Source organism: Carassius carassius, chromosome 30 (assembly GCF_963082965.1).
Source record: "Carassius carassius chromosome 30, fCarCar2.1, whole genome shotgun sequence".
In the NCBI taxonomy this organism is placed as follows: Eukaryota; Metazoa; Chordata; class Actinopteri; order Cypriniformes; family Cyprinidae; genus Carassius; species Carassius carassius.
In genome coordinates, this window is record NC_081784.1 from 2,866,752 (window position 1) to 2,891,085 (window position 24,334).

The 24,334-nt window shown below is 37.8% G+C and overlaps 2 protein-coding genes across 3 annotated transcripts; one reads left to right on the forward strand and one right to left on the reverse strand.

The window, feature by feature from the left end:
* Positions 1-4,505: 4,505 nt before the first annotated feature.
* Positions 4,506-7,095, forward strand: LOC132111082 (coiled-coil domain-containing protein 177). The gene has a single exon (XM_059518249.1). It carries the CDS (start codon positions 4,723-4,725, stop codon positions 6,436-6,438), a length of 1,716 nt encoding a protein of 571 aa, XP_059374232.1. The 5' UTR covers positions 4,506-4,722; the 3' UTR covers positions 6,439-7,095.
* Positions 7,096-7,793: 698 nt separating this feature from the next.
* LOC132111083 (zinc transporter ZIP9) lies at positions 7,794-13,034 on the reverse strand. 2 transcript variants are annotated; one of them, XM_059518251.1, is made up of 7 exons: positions 12,758-13,034; positions 12,242-12,344; positions 11,888-12,061; positions 10,682-10,750; positions 9,847-9,932; positions 8,763-8,897; positions 7,794-8,166 (listed from the first exon to the last, which is right to left on the reverse strand). In XM_059518251.1, the coding sequence occupies exons 1-7, from the start codon at positions 12,851-12,853 to the stop codon at positions 7,906-7,908; spliced, it is 924 nt and encodes a 307-aa protein (XP_059374234.1). In that variant the 5' UTR covers positions 12,854-13,034; the 3' UTR covers positions 7,794-7,905. The 2 variants fall into 2 exon arrangements, with proteins under 2 accessions (XP_059374234.1, XP_059374233.1); XM_059518250.1 differs by having other exon boundaries at positions 12,242-12,347; positions 12,758-13,033.
* Between the last annotated feature and the right edge of the window lie 11,300 nt (positions 13,035-24,334).

Consider the following 24,334-nt stretch of genomic DNA (forward strand, 5'->3'; position numbering starts at 1 on the left):
GTGGAACTGCCTGGGTGTCTAACTGAACAGTACTACATCTAGACAGTAAACCTTTCCAGATGTTGTCATGTTCATTAAAAGAGCAACATAAACAGTTGAAATAGCTATGACATTAATTAGAAAGATAGGTATGAATAAATGTGCAAGTAGATGGGTATAGATACATTTATACGTTTTCTTAATGTTGGTATGTTCTTCTTGAGATTTAACTGCATGATTGTAAATAATTGTATACCACTATAGACATTGGATATTACATTATTTTATATTATTTGTGTTTTTGTTGTAAATATAAAGAATACACTGTTGCTATAACAATGATTTGCCAGGGTTGAAATTGAAACATTCATTTTTATTTTTTTTTATTCAAATAATCTATATAAAATCATTTATCATTAAATACAACATTAATTTTGAATTTATTAAGTTTTTCTAAAAGAGAAATATGTCTCTGCTCTGGCTGTTGCTGCCCTCTCTCTCTCCTCTTCTCTCGCCAATGCTTCTCTCTCCCTCTCCTCTTCCCTCTCTGCCTGTTCTTTTAGAAACTAAAGAAGAGCCTGGCTGTCCCGTCGCCTCTTTCTTGACTGCTGGCTACTCCTGGCTTCCACAGAAGGGGCTGAACCTGGTGTGCTGACTGAGCCACCTGTAGTGGCAGTGGGTTTGATGCAACAACTCGAGTGCTGCCCCTGGAGTGCAGCATCCATTGCAGTGTACCACTGCCAGGTGGCAGCAGTCACACTACCGGCCTCTACCCCTTTTCCTGTGGGTGGGTCCCTAAGCTCCTGAAATAAAGCAAAATGCTGTCATGTTCTCACCTCACGTTGTTCCACACTTTCAGACATTTTTTATTTTTGCTCTACACAGAGGAAGATATTCTTAAGAATTTTTGTAACCTAACAGTTTGAGGCACCAAAAAATTACACATGTCAGTGGTGCCCCAGAACTCTTAGGTTACAAATATTCTTCCTTTGTGTAAAGCAAAAAAAAAAAAAAAAGAATAAATAAATAGTGTATACAGGTGTGAAACAACTTAAAATTGTAGGTGAATGGCAGAATGTTCATTTTGGGGTGAACTATTCTTTTTACAGTCTCAGAGTAAACAATGTAAACGGAGTAAACTACATTTTACAAAATAAAATGTAAGGGCCAATGCATCTATGTTAGGTTTCAAATATGACCGGAAAGTCTTTACACACATCTTGGTAAGCCTCTTTCAGTAACAGAAAGTAGAGAAACAGGCAGATTACCTTGTATTTATCTTTTAGGTTATTCAATTTTTTCTTTGCCTGTTTGGCAGTTATGGCCAAACCAGAAGTGGAACAAAATGCCTATAGGCAAAACAAAACCATAAAGATTTACATGATTCCACTTCAATAACGTATTCATTTTTATGGATGAAGACTGTCCAAATCTAGCTCCAAACCTTCAGACATGCAGGGAATTATACAAGCACTCAAAATGAATACTCACTCCCATCAACTTTTGGAGGAATTGCGCCTCCCGGTGAAAAGCCTTTCGTTGGCCGCCCGCCACTCTATCAAGGCCCGAGTTTCCTCAGCAGCCCCTTGATAAAAAATAATGCTTAATTTAAGTTGATGAAAAATAATACAATTATAAAAAAATTGGTAAAAAAAATGTAAATAAAGACAAGCAAACTATTTGGTTAAAATGACAAGAGCACTCTAAAATAAGGTTTGCATTTGATATAAGTATCGTTAGGCAAACGTTAGTTAGGAAACTTTTCCCTCAGGCAAAACAATTGCCCATTAGATATACCCAAAGCAAAATATATCAAATGTTTATCCACTACAGAATCAACACAGGCAGCCCCATATTTTACAAAATGTTACAGGGCCTAGCTACTTTTTAGGAGGACTTGCCGAGGGTTAGGCTACTTTTCAACTCGTAACGAAATCGTCTGAGCAAATTTTCAAATAGTTCCTTAAAATTCGACGGTAGCTTTGAAGTTTAAACAACATTCTGGCATCAAAGCTCTTAGAACTACATTACATTTTGTGATAAAACAACAATAGTATTTCGAAATGTATAACTTACAGTTGTGAGTTTTCTCCTCCGCCATTGATGCTAACCTGGTTCGAGCTGAATTCTGGGTTATGGCCCGTATCAAGTCCGCACAAGTCACCTCTCCATGCATCCTCGGTAAAAGGAGCGGAGCAAGAACACATCCGGGGATTTGAACTGGACTTGGCTAGATGTGAACTTTGAAAAGGGAAACAGTACTTGGGCAGCGACTGATGACATTTCACAAGTCCACAAGTAACGTTACAGACAAGTACGCACAACATGGCCGATCAGGCAAGACGCCCCCCCGGATTTAAGCCAAAACGTGATTGGTTGAAGCGATAACGTGCTACGATTGGTCAGCTCAATGTGGCCGTTATTTGATTGGCTTGAGTAAACGGTGGGTGGAGTCCACTTATTTGTGGATTTATCTGCACGTCGACGCTAGAAGTGTTTCAAATCCACAAATGCACAGGAACCGATCCACAAATGCGTGCAGTGATTTACAAATGCACAGACAGCGGTTCACAAATAAATACCAGGTAGAGTTGTGTTTGTGACATTAAACACATTTGTAAATATATATATTTTTATTTGCAAATCTCATTTTATTTATTTGTGAGTTTTATATTTTTTTGTGAAACTCTGTACATTTATTTGTGAATTTGATATATTTTTGTGAATCTTGTTACATTTATTTGTGGATCATAATCGAAGGAACATTTTATGAATTCGTGAGTACGGTTTATAAACTGAGGGGACGGATTGCAAAACCGTCGCCACGGATTGATTGTTTTTTCTCCTACAGGTGACGTGCGGGGCTCCGTAATATCCTCATCCCCTGCCTCGTTCCTCTTTTCGCCCCCAGAAATCTGTCCCAACCACCGCCGCATTTAGTTTAATCTTAATTTTTTTCTTTAATAGCTAACTCCCTCCTCTTTCAGTCTATGTTCCCTGCTCTGGCTCCATTCGTTCTTCTTCCTTGTGTTTTTCTGATGGACGCTCTATTCTTTTCGCGCTGGTTTAACTGCAAACTGCGTGCAGACAATGGGCATATGAAACGTCATCACGTAGCATTACAGCACAGTGTTCATGGGAAATGTAGGAAGTGCTGCCAGGGGGATAAATAACCGAGAACAGAGCCTCATGCCATGGATCACCAGCCAAACTGGCTAGTAAGTTTTAATTAACACCCGCCAAAATTAATTTTAACCCGCATTTGGCGGGTTGGCGGGTGTTAATTTAGAACCCTGAATACAATGTTTATTTATATAGCACATTTAAAACAACCAAAGTCGACCAAAGTGCAGCACAGAGAATGCAAAACAAGCAAGTCAACAAGGTAATATACAATAAAACACACACTATAAAACACACTCTATAAAATGGATGAGGTTCACAGTAAGTCAGAAAGAGCCATAAGTATATGTTCATAAGTATACATATATATACAGTACAGACCAAAAGTTTGGACACACCTTCTCATTCAAAGAGTTTTCTTTATTTTCATGACTATTTAAATTGTAGAGTCACACTGAAGGCATCAAAACTTTGAATTAACACATGTGGAATTATATATGGAATAACAAAAAAGTGTGAAACAATTGAAAATATGTCATATTCTAGGTTCTTCAAAGTAGCCACCTTTTGCTTTGATTACTGCTTTGCACACTCTTGGCATTCTCTTGATGAGCTTCAAGAGGTAGTCACCTGAAATGGTCTTCCAACAGTCTTGAAGGAGTTCCCCGAGAGATGCTTAGCACTTGTTGGCCCTTTTGCCTTCTGTCTGCGGTCCAGCTCACCCCTAAACCATCTCGATTGGGTTCAGGTCCGGTGACTGTGGAGGCCAGGTCATCTGGCGCAGCACCCATCACTCTCCTTCTTGGTCACATAGTCCTTGATGCCTTCAGTGTGACTCTACAATTTTCATAGTCATGAAAATAAAGAAAACTCTTTGAATGAGAAGGTGTGTCCAAACTTTTGGTCTGTACTGTATATATATATATATATATATATATATATATATATATATATATATATATATATATATATATATATATATATATATATATATCAATGATTGTAAACTAGATTGGCACAATCATAAGAGATGGACCAGTCAGAAGCAGCTATTTGTGTTGATGCAATGCAAAACATTTTTTTATCCTTTTATTCCATTTATTTTTTCTATCACCATGCTCCTTTAGTGGCTCTGTATTACTAGTAGTCCAGATTTGGAAATCTGAAAAAGTGTGTATCTGGATCAGGGTGATCCAGCATAAAAGTAAGATGGGTTACCTGATTCTGGACAGCAAAATATGGGATTTCCAAAACCAGATCATTCAAATTTCAGATTAAATTTTTTGAACAACACTTTTATTTCGAAAAATGTCGCCGCCTGCTCGCTAGATGGCGCTGTTTCCTGTCTGAGGCTCTATGAGCTGAGCAGGATTTAAAGCAACCTCTGTGACGTTGCTGCGCTGCTATGGCGACCAGAGAAGCTCCGAGGATTCGAAGAGCAGATTAAGGCGCGAATAAGTATTTTAAAACATTCATATAAGTAAAAACAGAAAGTTCAGAATTAAATAGTATAAAGAGACGTTTTATTTCATTGTAAGCTGTTTTATAACATCAACTATGGATAGGTAAACCTGCTGAATTCTCGATGTAATGCACAGAGTGGATTGAACACAGTTATTAATGGAGCACATTAGATCTGGTTCACCTCTCCTGCATTTGGATTTAAATAATTTCAGCTCTCCTGAAGCTGAAGACAGCAGATATGTTCTGACAAGTCCACGTTCACTTGAATCCTGTGCTAGATTGGGAGTGAAACCTGTTGATCTGCTGTTCAGATCCCTCACAGACTTCATTGATGAACACCAGGAGTCCTCTCTGGAGGAGGTGACTGTGTTATATGAAGAGTATGAGAGAGGAAGAAGAGAACGACTGCGCTTGTGTAGAGAGGAGAGAGAGCGGATCATACAAGAGCCCGACTGGAATAGAAAGTCATCAGTAAAACCATTCCTAGTCTTGGAAACCGTCCCTGAGCAGACAGCTGAGAGTCCAAGCACCGATTCCAAAGCCAAGTGTCCGACGAAGACACGGTTCACAGATGACCGAGTTCATTCAAAGTCTGCGATTTCCATCTCAGACAGATTTCCGAACACATGCGGTCAGAGGTTCCCCTGCAGTATCAGTCTGGCCGACCTCAGACGTTCTCCTGCGACGGAGCGTCGGGTGAAGAGCCTCTTGCAGGAGATCAGTCGCAGACTAAACATCGCCGTCCCAGAAAAAGACCGCAAGATTGTTGCATTGATGCTGGCCAGGCACGAAGAGGAGCAGTTTCGCTTACGTCAGAGTATGTTTGAGGAGCAACATCATGAGGAGGAGCAGAGGCGTGAGGAGGAGCGGCGAGCTCACATGGAGCAACAGCGACGGAAAAGACTTCTGCGACACATTCGCCGCTGGCAGGAGGACTTGGAGGAGCGGAGGAGGCGGCGAGAGGAAGAGGAGGCGATGCTTGCGGAGCAGCGTGAGCGGGAGACGCTTTGGCAGGAGGAGCGCTGGAGGAGACACGCCGAGGAGCAACAAGCTCGACGAAGGTTCAAGCTTGATGTGGCGAGCAGGGATGCAAAAGAGCGCAAACGCTACCAGGAGAGGCTCCTGCAGGAGAAGGAGCGCATGGAGGAGGCGCAGCGAGAGAAAGAGCTGCAGGCGGCGCAAGAAAAACAACACCACGCAATGAGGAGCAAGCAAACGCAGGAAAAGACAGAAAGGAGGAGACTCGAGCAAGAGAACCAGAAGGAGCTACTCAAGCACCTCCTCCTAAAAAAGGAGGTTGAGGAGCAGGAGCGTGCAGAGAAGGAGCTCAAGCGGAAAGGAGTGGAGCAGAAGCTGCATCGCTCCATGGAGAACCATGCCCTCCTTCTAGAGGCGCGAGTGCAGGAAATGCGATCACGTGCTGCGAAGGAGGAGGAGCAGATGCGGATGGCACAGCAGCAGGTGAGGAGGGAGAACAGGGTTCGGTTGGAGCAGAAGCAAACGTTAGTGCAACGTTGCCAGCTGCGGATGGAGCGTGCAGTGCTGCAGGTGCAGGAGCAGAAGCATCGCAGAGCTCAACTCCTCAGGCGAGAAAACCAGGAGAAGAAACTCAGCCATCGCAGACTACGAGACCGAGTCCTGGAGGAGGAGAAAGTGCAACGGGAGGTGAGATGCAAGGCCATGACACAGAAGAACCAGCGCAGCGAGAAGCTGCAGAAAGAGAAGGCCGAGGCCCAGGAGAGGAGCCGGAAGGTGGCTCACGCCTCCTGCTACATGCGGGAGAGAGTGAGGGAGCAGACGTCCCGTCGCACCTTTGACCAGATGGCACGAGAAGCACAGCTGACCGCTCAACTGAGCCACCTGAAACTATGAAGAGAGTAGAACTACAAAATTATAATTATAACAGTATTAATGGAACCAGTTTTATGTATTTTTCATTCAAATTAGTATTTACGGTGCTGATAAATGTATTCATCTAGATAAAGACGATTAATAAGCAGCACCAAAGGTCAAGTATTTATTGAATATGTACTATTTATTGACTTTTATCTGAAAAAGGAGGATTTATTAACTAATATTAATATAAACTTTTGGAATTTTTTACAGTATTTATCACTCAATTTTGTATGGATTATGTTTGAGATAGAAACTTCTTCATCAAATTCTTCTTGGGCATTCAAGGGATAAATTACTAAAAAAACATCTTGAAATAAAGCATGACTGACTGAACTCAAATTGCATTTTTAAGATAAATATATTCTGATAATAACAAGTGATGTATCGATCATCTTAAGGTTGACAAGGTCATTGTGCCAGTGTTATTACTGATAACAGTGTTTGTTCTGAAACTGTTGAATAAAGTCGTTATTTTGTTTTCATTGCACACAAAACGTATTCTAGTAGCTTCATAATATGAGGGTTGGACCACTGATGTCACATGGACTATTTGAATGATATCCTTACTAGCATGTCAGTACCATTACTGTTTATGCAAGGTCAGAAAGATTTCACCAAAAATATCTGTATTTGTGTTAATTCAATACCACGACTTAGGTGCCCTTGAGCAAGGCATCGAACCCCCAACTGCTCCCCGGGCGCCGCAGCATAAAGGGCTGCCCACTGCTCCGGGTGTGTGTTCACAGTGTGTGTGTGTTCACTGCTCTGTGTGTGTGCACTTCGGATGGGTTAAATGCAGAGCACAAATTCTGAGTATGGGTCACCATACTTGGCTGAATGTCACTTCACTTAAGAAGATGAATAAAGGTCTTATGGGTTTGAAACAACGTGAGGGCGAATAATTAAGGACAGAATTTTCATTTTGGGGTGAACTAACCCTTTAAGGTCAAGTGAAACACATGAAAAACACAAATAAACAATGCAAAACACAAAAATGCCCTCAAAATATGAGGCTTTTTTATGGCTTTTAATAGATTGTTGCGTACCACAATCTGATCACAATCTGCATTTCTGTCTGATTGATTTGAATTTAATTCTTAAAATAAACATTGGTTTATCAGTACAAGGCATTTTTGGTTTAATACAAAACTTTAAAAAATGAACAATATTTTACATTTCTTTTGAAGAAAGATCACTGTATTGCACTTAAGTTTTGCAACTTTATGGAGGTGATAAAAATTACTTAATTTTTAAGGCAAAACAAATTTTGATTCTAGATATAAGAATATCAAATATAATCTTAATATAATTTTTTTTGATAACACAAATCATGACAAAACATAAAAGTCTCAAAGAGCATTCTCAAATGATACAAATACAAACATTTTAAAATGAAATATTACACATCGCTGTCACGTTTGGTTGTTGGATTGTTTTAACAGATTAATCGTCTGGCAGTCCGAGAGCCAGCAGAACAGGAAGTGCAGTCCCCAGGATGAGAGTCAGACTCTCTGTGATGCTCAGACTGCTCTGCTGCTGGTGGGCTCCGGTTCCTGTGTGATGGTGAGGGTGAGTGGAGCGCTGAAGCCCTCTGCTGTTGATTTCTGGCAGAACATGAACCGTGGCCACATATAAGAAAGTCCCAGCAGAGAACAGCATGCCAATGCCTGTAGTGCTCAGGCGCTTCTGAGAAGAGCCATTAGACTTCAAAGATAATAAACAGGATTTATTACTTATTAATGATTATTAAAAACAAAAAGTAAATGTATTTAAATGTAATAAAAAACAATCTCTCTCCACAGTCCAAAAAGAACACGTTGGTCCCATAGCAAAAACTGCTTAAACCCATAGCATAAACTGCTTAAACTAGTTAAACAAATTTTTTATCAAGGTCTAAGTTGATACTGAAAAGAAAGACTGACTTAACATAATGGGTATGTTTATGCAACAGGCCCCAGATCTCAAAAGCATCTGATGTCATGTCATCAAAAAAACAAAATCTGAAATAAAATAAAACCTAAATACATAAATGCATATGTACTTACTTACAAACATTTGTAAATATATATATTTTTTTAATAAAAAAATAAATTTAATAAAACAGACAAAGGGGCTTAACATAATTCTTTGAATTGAAACTGACAAAAATAAATGTATTCATATTTTGAATTTGCTTTTAATATAATTTAATATATATACTTTAATAATGCTGCATTGTGTGCATGTTTTTATGTTCGACTCGTTATTCTACTAGAACTTAAGTTTCACAGGACAAATAAAGAGAAAGTGAGGTTTCTTACTGCACTCAGGATGAAGTAGGTGCTGATAGCCATCAGTGGCGCAGCAGCAGAAAATGCCAGTAAATGCTTCTGAATAGTCTTCCTCTCCAGACCTGCATGCATGAGGAAAGACACAAGACCAAATGCTGCTGGAGCCTAAATAGAGGGAAAAAAGTGAGTTGTGTTGAAACAAGCAAGGCAATTGGACACTCACTGTAATGCTTCAGTAACAAAAGCATGGCAGAGGACATCAGGTTTTTTTAATTGGCTCACATATTTCTCTTGATCTCTCTGAGTTTTCTGGAGACATGTTTAGCAGTACTTGCTTTTCATGAACAGTGACCTCCATTGCATTATAGTATAGATTTGATCAGTTAATGCATTCCATGAGAATCAAAGCCACCTTGGAATTGACCCATCGCAGAGAGTTTGATTGACAGGTGATCTGACCAATCATTTCTGCATTTAGCAGACGCTTTTATCCAAAGCGACTTACAGTGCATTCAGACATTCAAATTTTACCTATCATGTGTTCCCGGGGAATCGAACCCCCAACCTTGCGCTTGCTTGCTAACGCAATGCTCTGCCATTTGAGCTACAGGAACACTATCATAACACAATCATAACACAGAATCTGCCATTTTGCCCGAGCAAACAAACCAGACAGGAGTAGATGAGCATCGGTGGACTTGAACTTGAAAAATGATGTGTACTGACATCTTTATATGGTTGAAATGAGATACCTTAGCTTAGGATGTTCATTCATGTTTATTTCATGCTATAACAAGTAAAGAGGAATGTTCACGTTTTACAGCATTTATTGTTTACATTTCTTAAACAATGACAACATTTGAAAGCTGAGACTTTGTTTCAAACCAAAAGTAACCTGCTCTGTCTCATCTGTTAGTGTGTTATCAGTGTCTTCTTTGCTCCGTGATGTGTTTTTCACTGCGTGAGAACATGATGTGTGGCATGAGAGCACCATGGCTTGTCAGACAAAGCAACAGTAACTACGGGCTGTGGGTCTTTGTGAAGGGTTAATTGCTTTACTGTCTGAACTACTTAAAGCAGAATGACTCAGCAGTGCTAGTACAGATAAACTCACCTTATGCAAAATGACAGCAAAAAACACGACAACCTGCACGGACACCTGTGATGAGGCCGCAGCTGCACCCAGAGCAACACCATCAGCTGGAAAGACAAAGAAAATGCTAATGTTATAAAATAAGGGCTTTTCTTCACAGCTGACAAATCACAGCAACCAAACTGAACCGATCATTATTTATTTTGAGTGCGGCACAGAATAAAATGAGTGACCTTACATTCTCTTTTTTCTAAATTGCCTAAATGTCCAGGTTTTGATTTTGTTTTCCTATTTACTGTCTCTCCACAGTCCTCATATTTAATATGTATGCATATTTTGCATTGCTTTGACCGTTAGCTGTAGTTCCCAGCTGCTTGCACAGCACCATTGGTTGGTTATTGGTCAAACTATTTTTCATCCATTAGCTTTAAGTATGAAAACAGTAGGAAAGCAAAATCAAAACACGAAGATTTCAAGCAATTTAGAAATCCCAGCCAGGACATGACGATGTATGGTAACCCTATTAATAACACAATTTTAATTTTGGCGTGAACTACACGTTTTTTGTTGGCACTCCTTGTAATCCAATATTTGAAATCCGTAATGTAATACTAGCCATGAAATCAAACCACACAATGAGGTTAGTCTGTTTTTAGTGTCCCTTTTTTGGTATTAAAGGACAGATGCTGAGATAAAAACACAATGGAGTTTATTAAGCACAATTGAAAAACCCATTGTTTATTGACTTGAACAACCATACTCAGAAGGACTAGAACTACTGGCGTGATTCACTGTAATGTAATCTGTTGTGTCTGGGCAATTCAGAACATAATATTGGAAGTGCAGCCTTTGTTACCTGCGGCGTGAATCAGCAGACCCAGGGTGGCAGTAACACTGTTGCCACTGTACATGCGCGCTCGGGGCTCTGGCAAACAAGACAAACAGAAACCTTCTCAAGAGGGCATCTGATAGCGTTTTACTTCATAATGCATGCTTACAATTTCAATAATACACTAAGAATTAGATCTATCACATTACAGTAGGATAATGAAAATTTAAATACAAGACGCGTATGTACATACAAAATATCTAATCTTTTTTTCACATTGTCTTTATGCAAAATGATGTCATTAATGACTCATCCTCATGTCGTTCCAAACCCGTAAGACGTTCATCTTTGGAACACAGTTTAAGATATTTTAGATTTAGTCCGAGAGATCTCAGTCACCTCCACTGAAACTGTGTGCACGGTATACAGTTATTAAGTTATTAATGACATAATTTTCATTTTTGGGTGAACTATCCCTTTAAAATATGACCCTTATATTTCATGAGACCCACACTAAAAACTAGGACTTTTTTTTTTTAAAGAAGCTGGATGAAAAATACTAAATATTTTTTTATTTCTGACATTAAAACTGGATGCAACTTGCTGAAGTAAACAACATTGCATACTACGGAATTTTTTTTGTTGTATACCATTTCAGAAACTATTGAAAACAATATTAAGCAACAAATCAAAATGAGACAATAATTCAATGCAATAATTAACACAGAGTCATTCAGTATTAATCATTACAAAGCTAAGCTTAAAGCAAAACACTGAATCTTGTTTAATTAAGAATAGCATACATTTAGGGTGACCATACATCATTTCTTCACAGACATATCGTGACCGGGATTTCTAAATTGCCTAAAATGTCCAGGTTTTTGTTTTGTTTTCCTATTGTTTTTCTATTTGTTGCAGGTAATAACTAAAACCCAGTTTGACCAATAGTGTGCAGGCATTGTCCACAATCGACCAATCATGGTGTGCGAGAGGGTGGGATCTACAGAGAACAATCAAAGCAATGCAAATACACATAAAACGTATGAAGAATAGGAAAACAAAACCAAAACCTGGACATTTAAGGCAATTCAGAAATCCTGGTCAGAACTTGTCCGGAAAAAGAGGGAGTAGGGTCACCCTTATAGATTTCTATTCACAACACAGCCTCCGTGTAGAAGAAGTGAGTGGATAAGTATTGAAATGTGTTTCTAATAAGAAGCAGCACTGAGGTACCTTGCATAGAGCAGTAGTTGGCAATCTGGTCCACCACAAACATGAGCGTAAAGCCCAAGACGAGAGAGACTCCAATGAAAAACTGAGGACGCAGACCTTTCTTTGCGGCCAGATGAAATGTTGAATTTATTATAGAGATATTTTGATTCTCTCCTATAGCGGTGCAATACCGGTCTACATGAGGAGGAGAAGAAACAGTTATTGGCAAACATAATCAATCGTTTTCTCCTCAATATGAGGCTACCAGCAGTGAGTTTCCACTGGTAACTTACTTCGGCATTGTAAAAGTGTGCATGACTGTGCATATTCATTCCCTGAATAGGGAGATGAATAAAAAGTAGAGGAAGAGCTCACCTTTCCATGACTCCTGCATTAGCTCCACCCCCTCTGGGATGATGATTGACAGAGCAGTGCCACACAGAAGCCCCGCCCCAAGTACAGTAACCAGCTGCAGTTTCTGCTGTAAGGGTGGAGAAAATGTCTTGAAATATGTCTTTAAACTTGATTTTCAATGTCAAAATACATGGTTACTGCCTTAGATGTTTATAGTCATGGACTTTTATGTTTCACAGTATATACAATTCTAAGTCTAAGGACTTTAATTGTGGTTGCTTCTTAGAGATTTACAGATAGAAAGCAGAAAGTATTGCATGCAGAAACTACAACTAGCTACGTGACTGAACTCAGGTGCACTGGGTAGAGTACAAAGTATAGTAATGCATGCAACAATTTTCATGTGTTGTATTGTGTGTATAAAGCATTGTTTTTATCTGCATTCATCATCTGTCAGATTCCATTAGGCTCTGCTTTACAGTACTGTGTAAAGTTAACCAATCAGCATTTGCTGAATATGCATATTGATCATATTACCTCTGATAAATTGATCAACAGTGGAATTATCCCGAGCACGAAACATCCCACGAACATAGCGAGAGATATGAGAATAACAGCCCAAGCTCCGTCCATGACTGCTTCTGCTCTTCAGCCCTTCCGATCAAACCTCATTCAGGCGGCATCGCATGCAACAAACACCCTAAAACACAAAAGAAATACACAATATCCTCTTTGAACACTCGCTGGAAAGCATAGTGAGATTTCTCCACGTCTCAACACCTTCCAAAACCCTAAACTACACCCCTAGAGTCAGACGAACAGCATTACATGATCCTAATGCTCAGGGGAGAGTCTGATTCAGTGATTCATTTGAGAGAATCTTATGGAAGGAACCGAGTCATTTTTGTAGTAAAATTGCTGTTTATTAGTATGTCATCACTATTTGGTTATATGAATACGTAGGTAATTTGCCTCAAAACATAACAAAATGTATCAATATAATTAGATTTATGTATATTTAAATAACTTAATCAATATATTTGAACGAGACTTTTGTGAATAAGTAGTGAATGCCAAAATACTTTTGGGGAACTTTTTTTGTCTACGTTAAGAAATAAATAAAAAATTCTTTAAGACTTATATAAATTGTAAATATTCATATTCAAAATTTGTGACGGTTTTTAAATAGGCACGTGACCTAAATTTCAAATCGTAAAAGCCGTTGAACTGATATCTTTAAGGTTAACGTTAGATCACACTCGCACCGTCTGAGGTAAGACGTTTTTTCTTCACAAATTACTTTTTAAATTATATTAAACACATATTCACAGAGAATATTGTTATAAGAACACTTAGGTGTAAGGTATATGTGATTTAAAAAAAATAAAACAACACGACTGGAACGATCAGGTTCATACAGACAGTTTGAATTCAGAACGTTGATATTATAATTAATTAATCCAAAGACATATAAAAAGACAACCATGACCTTTATCTCTTTCTCGATGTGACGTTGATAATATTTGTTTACGATTTCTTTCGCCAAATGCAGTCGAATGTTTTGACAGAATCATTGCAAAGAATCGATTGAAACGAAAGATTCAGTAGTGATTTGGATATCAGTTTATGACTCACTGTTCCTATCATAGACATCATATAGGTAGACGCCCTATTGGCCGCTGGGCGACGAGATTTGCGGCCGCCATCTTGAACCGGTCGTACTCCTAGTTTCGTTGCGTAGCAGCAGTTAAGATACCAGAGCACTGTGCAGCATTTTCCTGTTCTAATCGGCGGACCATCGCAAGTACGGCTCGGTATTACTTTTCACAAGTAAGATTTAACATTACTATTGTACTATTGGTTGTAGTTTGTCCTTAAATCCAGAGAATTGAGAAGGAGCAAGGATCTTTGATAGTACTGTACTGAAATCGTAGCTAGCTAACGTTAGTAGACTATCTACCTCCCTCAACTCAAGTGTTTCTCACATAACTTACTATTCAGATCAGAAAGAAGTTCGAAAAAGCACTTGTTAGACGCACGAAACTTACTTTTAGCGTTAGGTAACGTTAAGTGCCTATTACCAACACAATCCAATTTGAAGTTAATACATACATTGTTCGACAGAACATAACTGTTATTTGTGTTTGCGCACGTGATATCAGGAAGTAAAGTATATTAAGGTTGCTTTGATCATATTTTCTCTGTTCTGTAAAGTGTATTTGAGTACTGTGTAAAGCGCTATATAAATATGTATTATTTGTATTCTTATTATAAGGTGCTGAGAGCTGCAGAGAGGGTGATCCGCCAAGCTTCAGCAATACAAGCTCCTAAGGTGTCAACAGTCACACACATTGTGCGGGAGGAGATTGCGACAGAGGATGTTTTCCTTCCTAGGGAGCACATTGAGGAGACCCAGTTTGGCATCAACAATCAGTCTGATATGTTGTCATTGGTTGTGTCTGTGTTTCTAAAGATTAGGCTCCACCATGTTGACAAACTCTCCTCTCTTGAACTACAGAAAGGGAGCACGAGAAAGAAGCTCTGCAAAACAGTCCTCTTTCAGGGGTTTTAGTGTGTGTGTGTGTGTGTGTGTGTGTGTGTGAGAGAGAGAGTGTATGAGAGAGAGAGCGAGAGAGAGAGAGAAAAGAGAGTGTGTGTGTGTGTGTGTGAGATAGAGAGGGAGGGAGAAGAGTGTGTAATGGAGAGAGAAGAGTGTGTGTGTGTGTGTGTTGTGTGAGAGATGGAGAGAGAGAGGGAGGGAGGGAGGGAGAAGTGTGTGTGTGTGTGTGAGAGAGAGAACCAGAGAGAGTGTATATGTCACAAATTATAATTAAATTGTTTCTTCAACTTATTAAAATATATTATTTTGCAACTATCTGTTTCTGCTTCTTTATCATATTTATAGAGTGTGATTTATAAATATCCTACCTCACATATTTAGATTTTGGGCATCAGGTAACTTATATCTTATATCAGAATATAATATGTAACTGTAAAGCCTATTATGAATATTAAAATACGCTGAACCATGTGTCCTGTATCATAGCTGCATGAATGACCTTTGCAGCAAAAAAAACCCGCGTCAAAATCAGTTTGGTATTCAGTGAGATATGATTAATTTAATGCGCTGACAGCTCATTGCACCTGGCAAACAAGTTACACTGAGTGGAGCTGTCGACTGGTCCAAGATGGCGGCTCCACGGCTCGTTCTTTCCAATAGGCAATAGCGTTCGATGGGGCGTCTACCTATATGATGTCTATGGTTCCTAATTTTCTTTTCTCTTGAGGCGCATCACAAGATTCCAACACAAGACTGTGAGGTCAAAGATTGTGACTTACTCACTATTTCGATGATGGAGCTAAAGCTTCTCTCTTTAATTTCACTACCGTTACTTATTTACAAAGATTAAGTGGTAACACTTTAGAATACTAGTCATTTAGTTAATGTTAGTTAATTCATTAACGAACACGAACAAACAATGAACAATACATTTATTACTGTATTTATTCATCTTTGTTCATGTTAGTTAATGAAAATACAGTTTTTCATTGTTCATGCTAATTCAGAGTGTATTAATTAATGTTAACAAGCACAAATTTTGATTTAAATAATGCATTAGTAAATGTTGAAATGAACATCAACTAAGATTAATAAATGCTGTAGAAGGATTGTTCTTGCTAGATCATGTTAACTAAAGTAGTTAACTAATATTAACTAATGGACCGTTATTCAAAAGTGTTACCAATTAAGTTTATCATCACTTGATTATAAGGATTTCATTGCTTTTCATAAAACTGTGCACTTATTCTATATGTATTCTTTTTTTCTTCCCTTTTAGCCATTTGCAAACAGGACAATGACAGCCTTAAGGAAGCTGTTCTCTGCATTTCCAAGAGACAAGCCTATACCTCCCTAGACTAGTGTTGTGTTTGTACTAAACCCAGAGCAGCCCTGAATGAATCGATAGAATGACCCAGCTCATATTCTAATACTATAGACTGCAATTAAAAAGCTTTGCACAGGCTGTTTAATGCTGATAATGTACTGCGTGTGTCTTTACACAAAAACTACATGATGTAAATAGCCTAGAAATGAAAAACACAGGAACTTATAGTGAGTCCAGCTGCAATATCATGATAAACTCATTGTGATGTTGTTATAATGATTATTAATTTTGATTAATATGAAGTTTTTTGAGGGGACCATCTCATATTCTGGTCTGTGATAAACATAACTATACTTTGAGATTTTGTTGTGCAAGGTAAACCTCACGTACTCACACTCAAACATTCATAACATCAGTGTTGTGCTAGTTACTAAGAAATAGTAACTAGTTACAGTTACTAGTCACTTAATTCAAAAAGTAACTCAATTACTTTGTTGATTACTTACACCAAAAAGTAATGCATTACTGTTAAAAGTAACTTTTTAGTTATTTTTTTAAAGAACTTTCTTTAATGTTCCCATTAATGCGCTTTTATGTGTTATGGTCTATACAAACACAAAGTAAAACAGAAATTAATTTTAAAAACTATTTTGATTAAGTCAGAACAGCACAAACCGAATATTGTATATCACAAGGATTTCTGAAATAAATAACAAAACACCTGAATAATATATTCAGAATCAAAAACTAAAGTGGCTTCTGCATCATAAAAGCTGTTGTGTTGAGCCCTTAAAAATGTTCCTTTCACAGCTTAAGTATGAAAACTATCAACAATGGACAACATAACACAGAACATTTTGAAATAAATCAATGAAAGCAATCTCAATTATTCAGAATCAATTTCGAGAAACATACATACATATGTATATGTACATAAATATATATACAGAACAAAAGTTTGGAAACGTTACTATTTTTAATGCTTTTGAAAGAAGTTTCTTCTGCTCATCAAGCCTGCATTTATTTGATCAAAAATACAGAAAAAAATATAATATTGTGATATATTATTACAATTTAAAATAATTGTTTTTAAATTTATTATACCTTAAATTATCGTTTATTTCTGTGATGCAAAGCTGAATTTTTAGGATATATATATGCTGTTTAAAAATGAAATCTATGTTATCATGCTAAGGAGCTGACTAAAAGCCGGCGACTCCACAGTAGAGACAGGCTGCATGTTTTCAACAATGTTTCACCTGTATGGGAAAAACATACAGAGAATCACTTAAGACACTTTGCTGTAGACCCATTCCACATAATAATATTCATTAAAACTGTATGTTAACACGTAGGAGCTTGCTGCATGAATCCGTGAGTAGGCTACAGTTTACAAATCCATGGGAACGGATTGCGAAAGTGTGCGCGCAGATTATGAATTCGCGGGTACAGATTCAAAAACCGAGGGTACGGTTTACAAAATCTGAGTGCACGGATTGGAAATTCGTGGGCTAGGATAGGACATTCGAACCAGAAAGACAGCTTACATTTGACTAAAAGGTTTTTGTCTTTATGCTCAACTAAAGTGAAATAATGAGCATATATCTACTTTGAGAAACTCGTGTTGCTCTCGCCTTGACTCGCCATGAATGCCCGCACATACTTGAATAAATGGAAACACGCCACAGTGCGTCTTCGTGTTTACGGACAATGCACCATATGGTAACGGTAACAGAGTTAATTTATTTAAAAAGTAATGCTTTACAGTATTAGTTACTGTCAAAAGTAACTGCAAAGTTACTAATAACGCGTTACTGCCCAACACTGGACAACACTCTTAAAAAAAAAGAGTTCATTGGGGTTCTATATAGAACCATAGGGTTCTTTACTCAACTCCAAAGAACCTTTTATGCTAAAAAGGTTCTATACTGACAAGAAAGAACCCTTTTGGCACAAAGGTTCTTTAGGCTATTATTCATTAATATATTACATTATTCTGTAACGTTTTGTATTTGTAATTAAATTATTGTTTGTAGTAACTTAATATCACATTTTAATCATGCTGATTTTTAGAGAAAAACTGAAATGGCACTCTTCCTGTGTTATTGATTAACTACATAAAATGATATAAATATATACATTTTCTAACCCCCATATCTTGAATTTTGTAATCATTCACATGCATTCATAAATGCATTTGAATACACTGTATAATGCAGTGAAAGAACGCACTCAAAATGAACGCGCCATGCGTACTATGACTTCTTCATGTAACTTTTACAGTTAGCCTAGATGCATGCACTTTTTAGGCACGATTTGTTAAGTTTTTAAATATATTTGATACTATTAAAAGGCACATCATTAAAAAAAATATGATTTCACATATCACACATAAATACGCGTGGAAAACGTAATTAGAACTAGCTACTAAATTAGTTAAAAATGCCTATCCATATACAGCTATGATTCTTACAAACTGACTCAAATGATTCGCGAACCCCAAACTGACTGAAATGATTCGCGAACCAGCTCCGAACTCCCAAGCTGACTCAAATGATTCGCGAACCCGCTCCGAAATCCCGAACTGACTCAAATGATTCGCGAACCTGCTACGAACTCCCGAACTGACTCAAATGATTCGCGAACCCGCTCCGACCTCCCGAACAGACTCAAATGATTCGCGAACCGCTCCGAACTGACTCAAATTATTCGCGAACCCGCTCCGAACTCCCGAACTGATTCAAATGATTCGCGAACCTGCTCCGAACTCCCGAACTGATTCAAATGATTCGCGATCCCCAAACTGACTCAAATGATTCGCGAACCCGCTACGAGATCCCGAACTGACTCAAATGATTCGCGATCCCGCTCCGAGCTGACTCAAATGATTCGCGATCCCGCTCCGACCTCCCGAACTGACTCAAATGATTCGCGATCCCGCTCCGAACTCCCGAACTGACTCAAATGATTCGCGATCCCGCTCCGAACTCCCGAACTGACTCAAATGATTCGCGATCCCGCTCCGAACACGCGAGAACTCTTTGACCACAGCTGCTGTGCTTCAAAAGCTCTTGCAGCAGCTCAACACTGGTTTTCTCTGAGGTGGTCGGATCACATCAGATTGTGGTTAATCTTGCAGATCATGACTTATATCTACTGTTCCTCTCCCTGCAGTTTGGTAATATAAAGATTCCTCCTTTGAACTCCCACCTCTTTTGTGGGTTTTATTGTTCTGGGTCTGAATTTGGGCTCCTGGGGTCTCAAAAAAGAAACATTTTCAATCTCCAAGGTGAACGTTATGACAACACCAGTGTTGTGCTAGTTACTAAGAAATATGCATTACTGTTAAAAGTAACTTTTTATTTATTTTTTTAAATAGTTTAAACACTATTTTGATTAAGTCAGAACGGCACAAACCAAATATTGTATATCACAAGGATTTCTGAAATAAATAACAAAACACCTGAATAATATATTCAGAATCAAAAACTAAAGTGGCTTCTGCATCATAAAAGCTGTTGTGTTGAGCCCTTAAAAATGTTCCTTTCACAGCTTAAGTATGAAAACTATCAACAATGGACAACATAACACAGAACATTTTGAAGTAAATAAATGAAAGCAATCTGAATTATTCAGAATCAATTTCTAGACATAGAAACACACACACACACACACATATATATATATATATATATATATATATATATATATATATATGCTGTTTAAAAATGTAATCTATGTTATCATGCTAAGGAGTTGACTGAAAGCCGGCGACTCGACAGTAGAGACAGGCTGCATGTTTTCAACAATGTTTCCCCTGTATGAGAAAAACATACAGAGAATCACTTAAGACACTTTGCTGTAGACCCATTCCACATAATAATATTCATTAAAACTGTATGTTAACACGTAGGAGCTTGCTGCATGAATCCGTGAGTAGGCTACAGTTTACAAATCCATGGGAACGGATTGCGAAAGTGTGCACGCAGATTACGAATTCGCGGGTACAGAATCAAAAACTGAGGGTACGGTTTACAAAATCTGAGTGCACGGATTGGAAATTCGTGGGCTAGGATAGGACATTCGAACCAGAAAGACACATCTTACATTACATAAAACATAAAAGCTTTTTGTTTTTATGCTCAACTAAAGTGAAATAATGAGCATATTTCCACTTTGAGAAACTCGTGTTGCTCTCGCCTTGACTCGCCATGACTGCCGCACATACTTGAATAAATGGAAACACGCCCACAGTGCGTCTTCATGTTTACATTGGTTGGCATCCACCAATCCTACAATCAGCGTCGCTACTGCAAACAGGTTAGGCTGCACTGTAAAATATTTCCAGGATTTCACAATATATAACTCTAATATTTCACAGGTAATTACATTATTACCACTTCACAGGCTTTAACAGTGATATTTCACAATATAATACCGTATTTAGACTTTTACTGTGAAAATAATGCAGGCGAGGGGCTTTTACAAGAAACTGAATTCCGTCATTTTCGCGCTGCAACTGCGTCATCTGAGCTCCCCCGGAGCTCCCTGGCCTGATCTCCGTGGTCTCACTCGACGGATTCATTGCGGTAAGTGTTTAATCTCAAACTTTGTCAATTTGATGACTGTTTTTAATATAAAATTTCATGTTATTGAAACATAACAGTTTCAATAAATAAGCTAAAGTAACCCTAAAGAAGTGTGGTATTTACTTGGAAATGTGGTACCCAACAGTATGCAAATATATAAAACCATAATAAATAAAAACTTGATAATTTACAGCTGTGTACAACTATTTTCCTTGGAACAAATAAATTATTTATACAAACTTATAGCTGTTGGTGAGAAATAATAATTATTTTATTTATAATTGTTATGCTTAAATGAAAATATTCTGACAGTGAGACTTGTTAACCACAGGCTCCCACTGTATAAAAAATGCCTAAACACAAGTTAAAAACTATACGCACCTTTACAAAGAAACTGACATAATTTCATAACAAGCATTAAATATATATTCCTCTACCCACCTAATAAAACTAATGCAATATAAATCACTATATTTACTATTAAACTATATAATATTATAGTATATATTTACTATATTTATTTATTACTACATAGTATTCAATATAAATATTGCACATTTCTGCCCAACCATGGTAAATTACTACAGTAAATGTGGTAAATGTTTGTAAGGGTGATTAGGGGATTTAAAGTCTTCTAATTTCGGTCATGCCACAATGTTTCTCCTGCTTTCCTCATCAGTCTCGTTGGGAATGTTGAGGCTGTTTCATCCGATTTAATACTAATTAAATCATCGAGTGATTTGTGGTTTGTAACAGAAATGTTTCTGTCGAAATGAAACGCTTCCACTGGTTGTCGCAACGCTGTTTAATATTAGTGTGTCCGGGACCGGGAGTAAACGCAACTCCGCGCTGGGCCGTGTTTAAACAACTAGTGAAACAACTGAAAACATCGCTATTTGTTGTAACTGTACTGAACGAGAAACCGCTTCAGATGATTCAGTTACGGAGCGGTCCGAATGAATCCGAATAGTTTTAGACCGTTATGCAAGCGCGTTTAGAAAGAATCGAACCAAAAGAATGATTCATTCACGAAGGATTGGTAGCCTATCGCTGGTTCAGTCGACATAAATTCGGGACACATATAATAACTGCTGAAATATTCACACGTAAAACGTTTCTCAGGTCAATCGGAGCGAAAAGAGGAGGAGGGAGGTTGGTGCCGTCGGGCCGCATGGAGATGATTGGCGGGCCGCATGTGGCCCGCGGGCCGCCAATTGAATAGCCCTGCCATAGACTGACTGTATGGAGCAGACTCGCGTCTAGGTTTGAGCGCGCAAATTTGAATGATCAGACGTTGGTTGTGTTAATAAGTGTAACGTTATAGCTAGTAGTACCATATTAAGTTATTAACTGTGAGGCTTCACGTTAACTACACCGTCAAAATTGAACTTTAGCTTTGCTTAATGCTTTTCTTAGTTAATGTTCGTTACTCTAACAGCACTCTCTTTTCCCACAGCATTTTTCTACCACCGGGAAATAAAGTTATAAGGTAAGCTGTGGCCTTAATGTGTGTATTATGACAGTTATGATCAACTAGATACATTATAGTGTTGTGGATTTGTGCAAAGGTGGAATAAATTAATCTCAAATTAGTAATGTTAGCTAGCTGGGCGTCGTCCATATTTTTCTGCCGTGTGTGTGAAACGGAGCAGCCGTTGTCTGTCTCGTCAACAGAAAAAATAAAGTGCATTTTATTATAAAAAAGATATAGGAAAATAAATGTTTTTATCACTGAATTAGTGGAGCTTCGTTAGCTGTGCTATTCTAAAGTAAAACAGGTCGACATCTGGAGATATTAGGAGCCATTTTGTCTGTGAACGGGTAATAATTCTAGTGCTGTGTTCACACCAAACGCGAATAGAGCGTCAAATTCGCGTCTACCGCGTCTAGTTTGTAGTGATGTGTCGTTCTTGAACGATTCGTTCATTTTGAACGAATCTTTAATGTGACTCGGGAAGAACGAGTCGTCTCGGGGAGTGATTCGTTCAGTCGCGCATGCGCATTATTCTATAGGTTCTGTTCTAGTAGTAGTGATTCACCTGTCAGTCAATGCAGTCTTGAGCCGGAAAGAGAATTGATTAGTTCTTTTTTTTTTTTTTTTTTTTTTTTTTTTTTTTTTTTTTTTCAAACTTTATTATGAACAATGCACAGGACAATAGGTACAGAGAACACTACAAATACTGTGAAACCTGCACAACAAAAAAAAGAAATGTACAGACCAGAGGATAATAACATATTAATTTATAGAAGGGGAAAATTAAAATATATTCAGTTCCTTCAGGAGATGAAATGTTCTTGTAGCCTTCATATTTTGCATGTTTTCTATTGTTTTGTAATATGTTTTAAAGTCCAGATGAAATACAATTGATTAGTTCATAGTTCGGGTCTATCGGGTTTTTGACTCGTTCCTTAATCACGTGACAGCCCCTTACGCTTACCCAATGCAGTCTGAGCCGGAAAGAGAATTGATTAGTTCATAGTTCGGGTCTATCGGGTTTTTGACTCGTTCCTTAATCACGTGACAGCCACATACGCTAAAACCAATGCAATATGAGCCGGAAAGAGAATTGATTAGTTCATCTCATGAGTCTTCGGGTCGGGTCGAGTCATTCCTTAATCACGTGACAGCCCCATAAGCTAAAACCTAAAACCATAGACAGTAAAAGAATGCAGTATTGAGCCGGAGAGAGAATTGATTAGTTCATCTTTCGGTTCTTCGGGTTGTTCGTTCTTTTGTCCCGTGATGTGACAACATTGGCTAGAGTAATTATTAAATCAGATAAACCATACTTTTGTAACATATGACACTTTATAAACATTAAAAAACACTGTGTACATACTTTTGAATTGTTGTTTATTTTTGTGCCAGAAAAGCTATGTAACAAAGAGGACAACTATTCCAAAATAAATCAAAATAATAAAAAAGTAAATAATTAAAAATAAAATTAAAATTAAAAGATAATAAAGCCACAGGGTCTAATAACCTTAACAAATGAACTTTAAAAGTACAATATAAAAAAAAAGAAAAAAAAAGAAAAACTAAATATTGCACAACAAGCTTTGCTTTTTTATATAATAATTTAAAATGAATACATTTTAAAATAAATAACACTTTTGTGCCAAAATAAAAACTTTATATCAAAGAGGATAACTATTCCCCAAATAATTTTAAACCATTTAAATAAAAATAAATGAATATTAAGAGATACTAAAGCTACGGAGCCTTATAACAATAACAAATTACCTTTAAAATCACAACAACAACAAAAATATTGCACAACAAGCTAGGCTTTTTCTAAATAAATAAAAATAAATAAGCTTTAAAATAAATAACACACTGTGGCTATATTTTTAGGACTTGCTTTAAGGCATGTTTGCATTAAAAAAAAACAAGCTCCCTGACCTTGGATGGGCTGAGTCTGTTTCTTCTATCTGAGATAATCTGCCCAGTTTTAGAAAAAATTCTTTCAGATGGCACAGATGTGGCCACAATGCAAAGTCTTGTCTTTGTGACTTCAGAAAGGCTTTTGTATACTGGTGAACATCTCCTCCACCAGGCCAGAGGGTCTGATGTGCGGGGTAAGAGTGGCTCTGCAAGGTAGGCCTGCACCTTTATAGCATCTGAGGTCTTAGAAGAG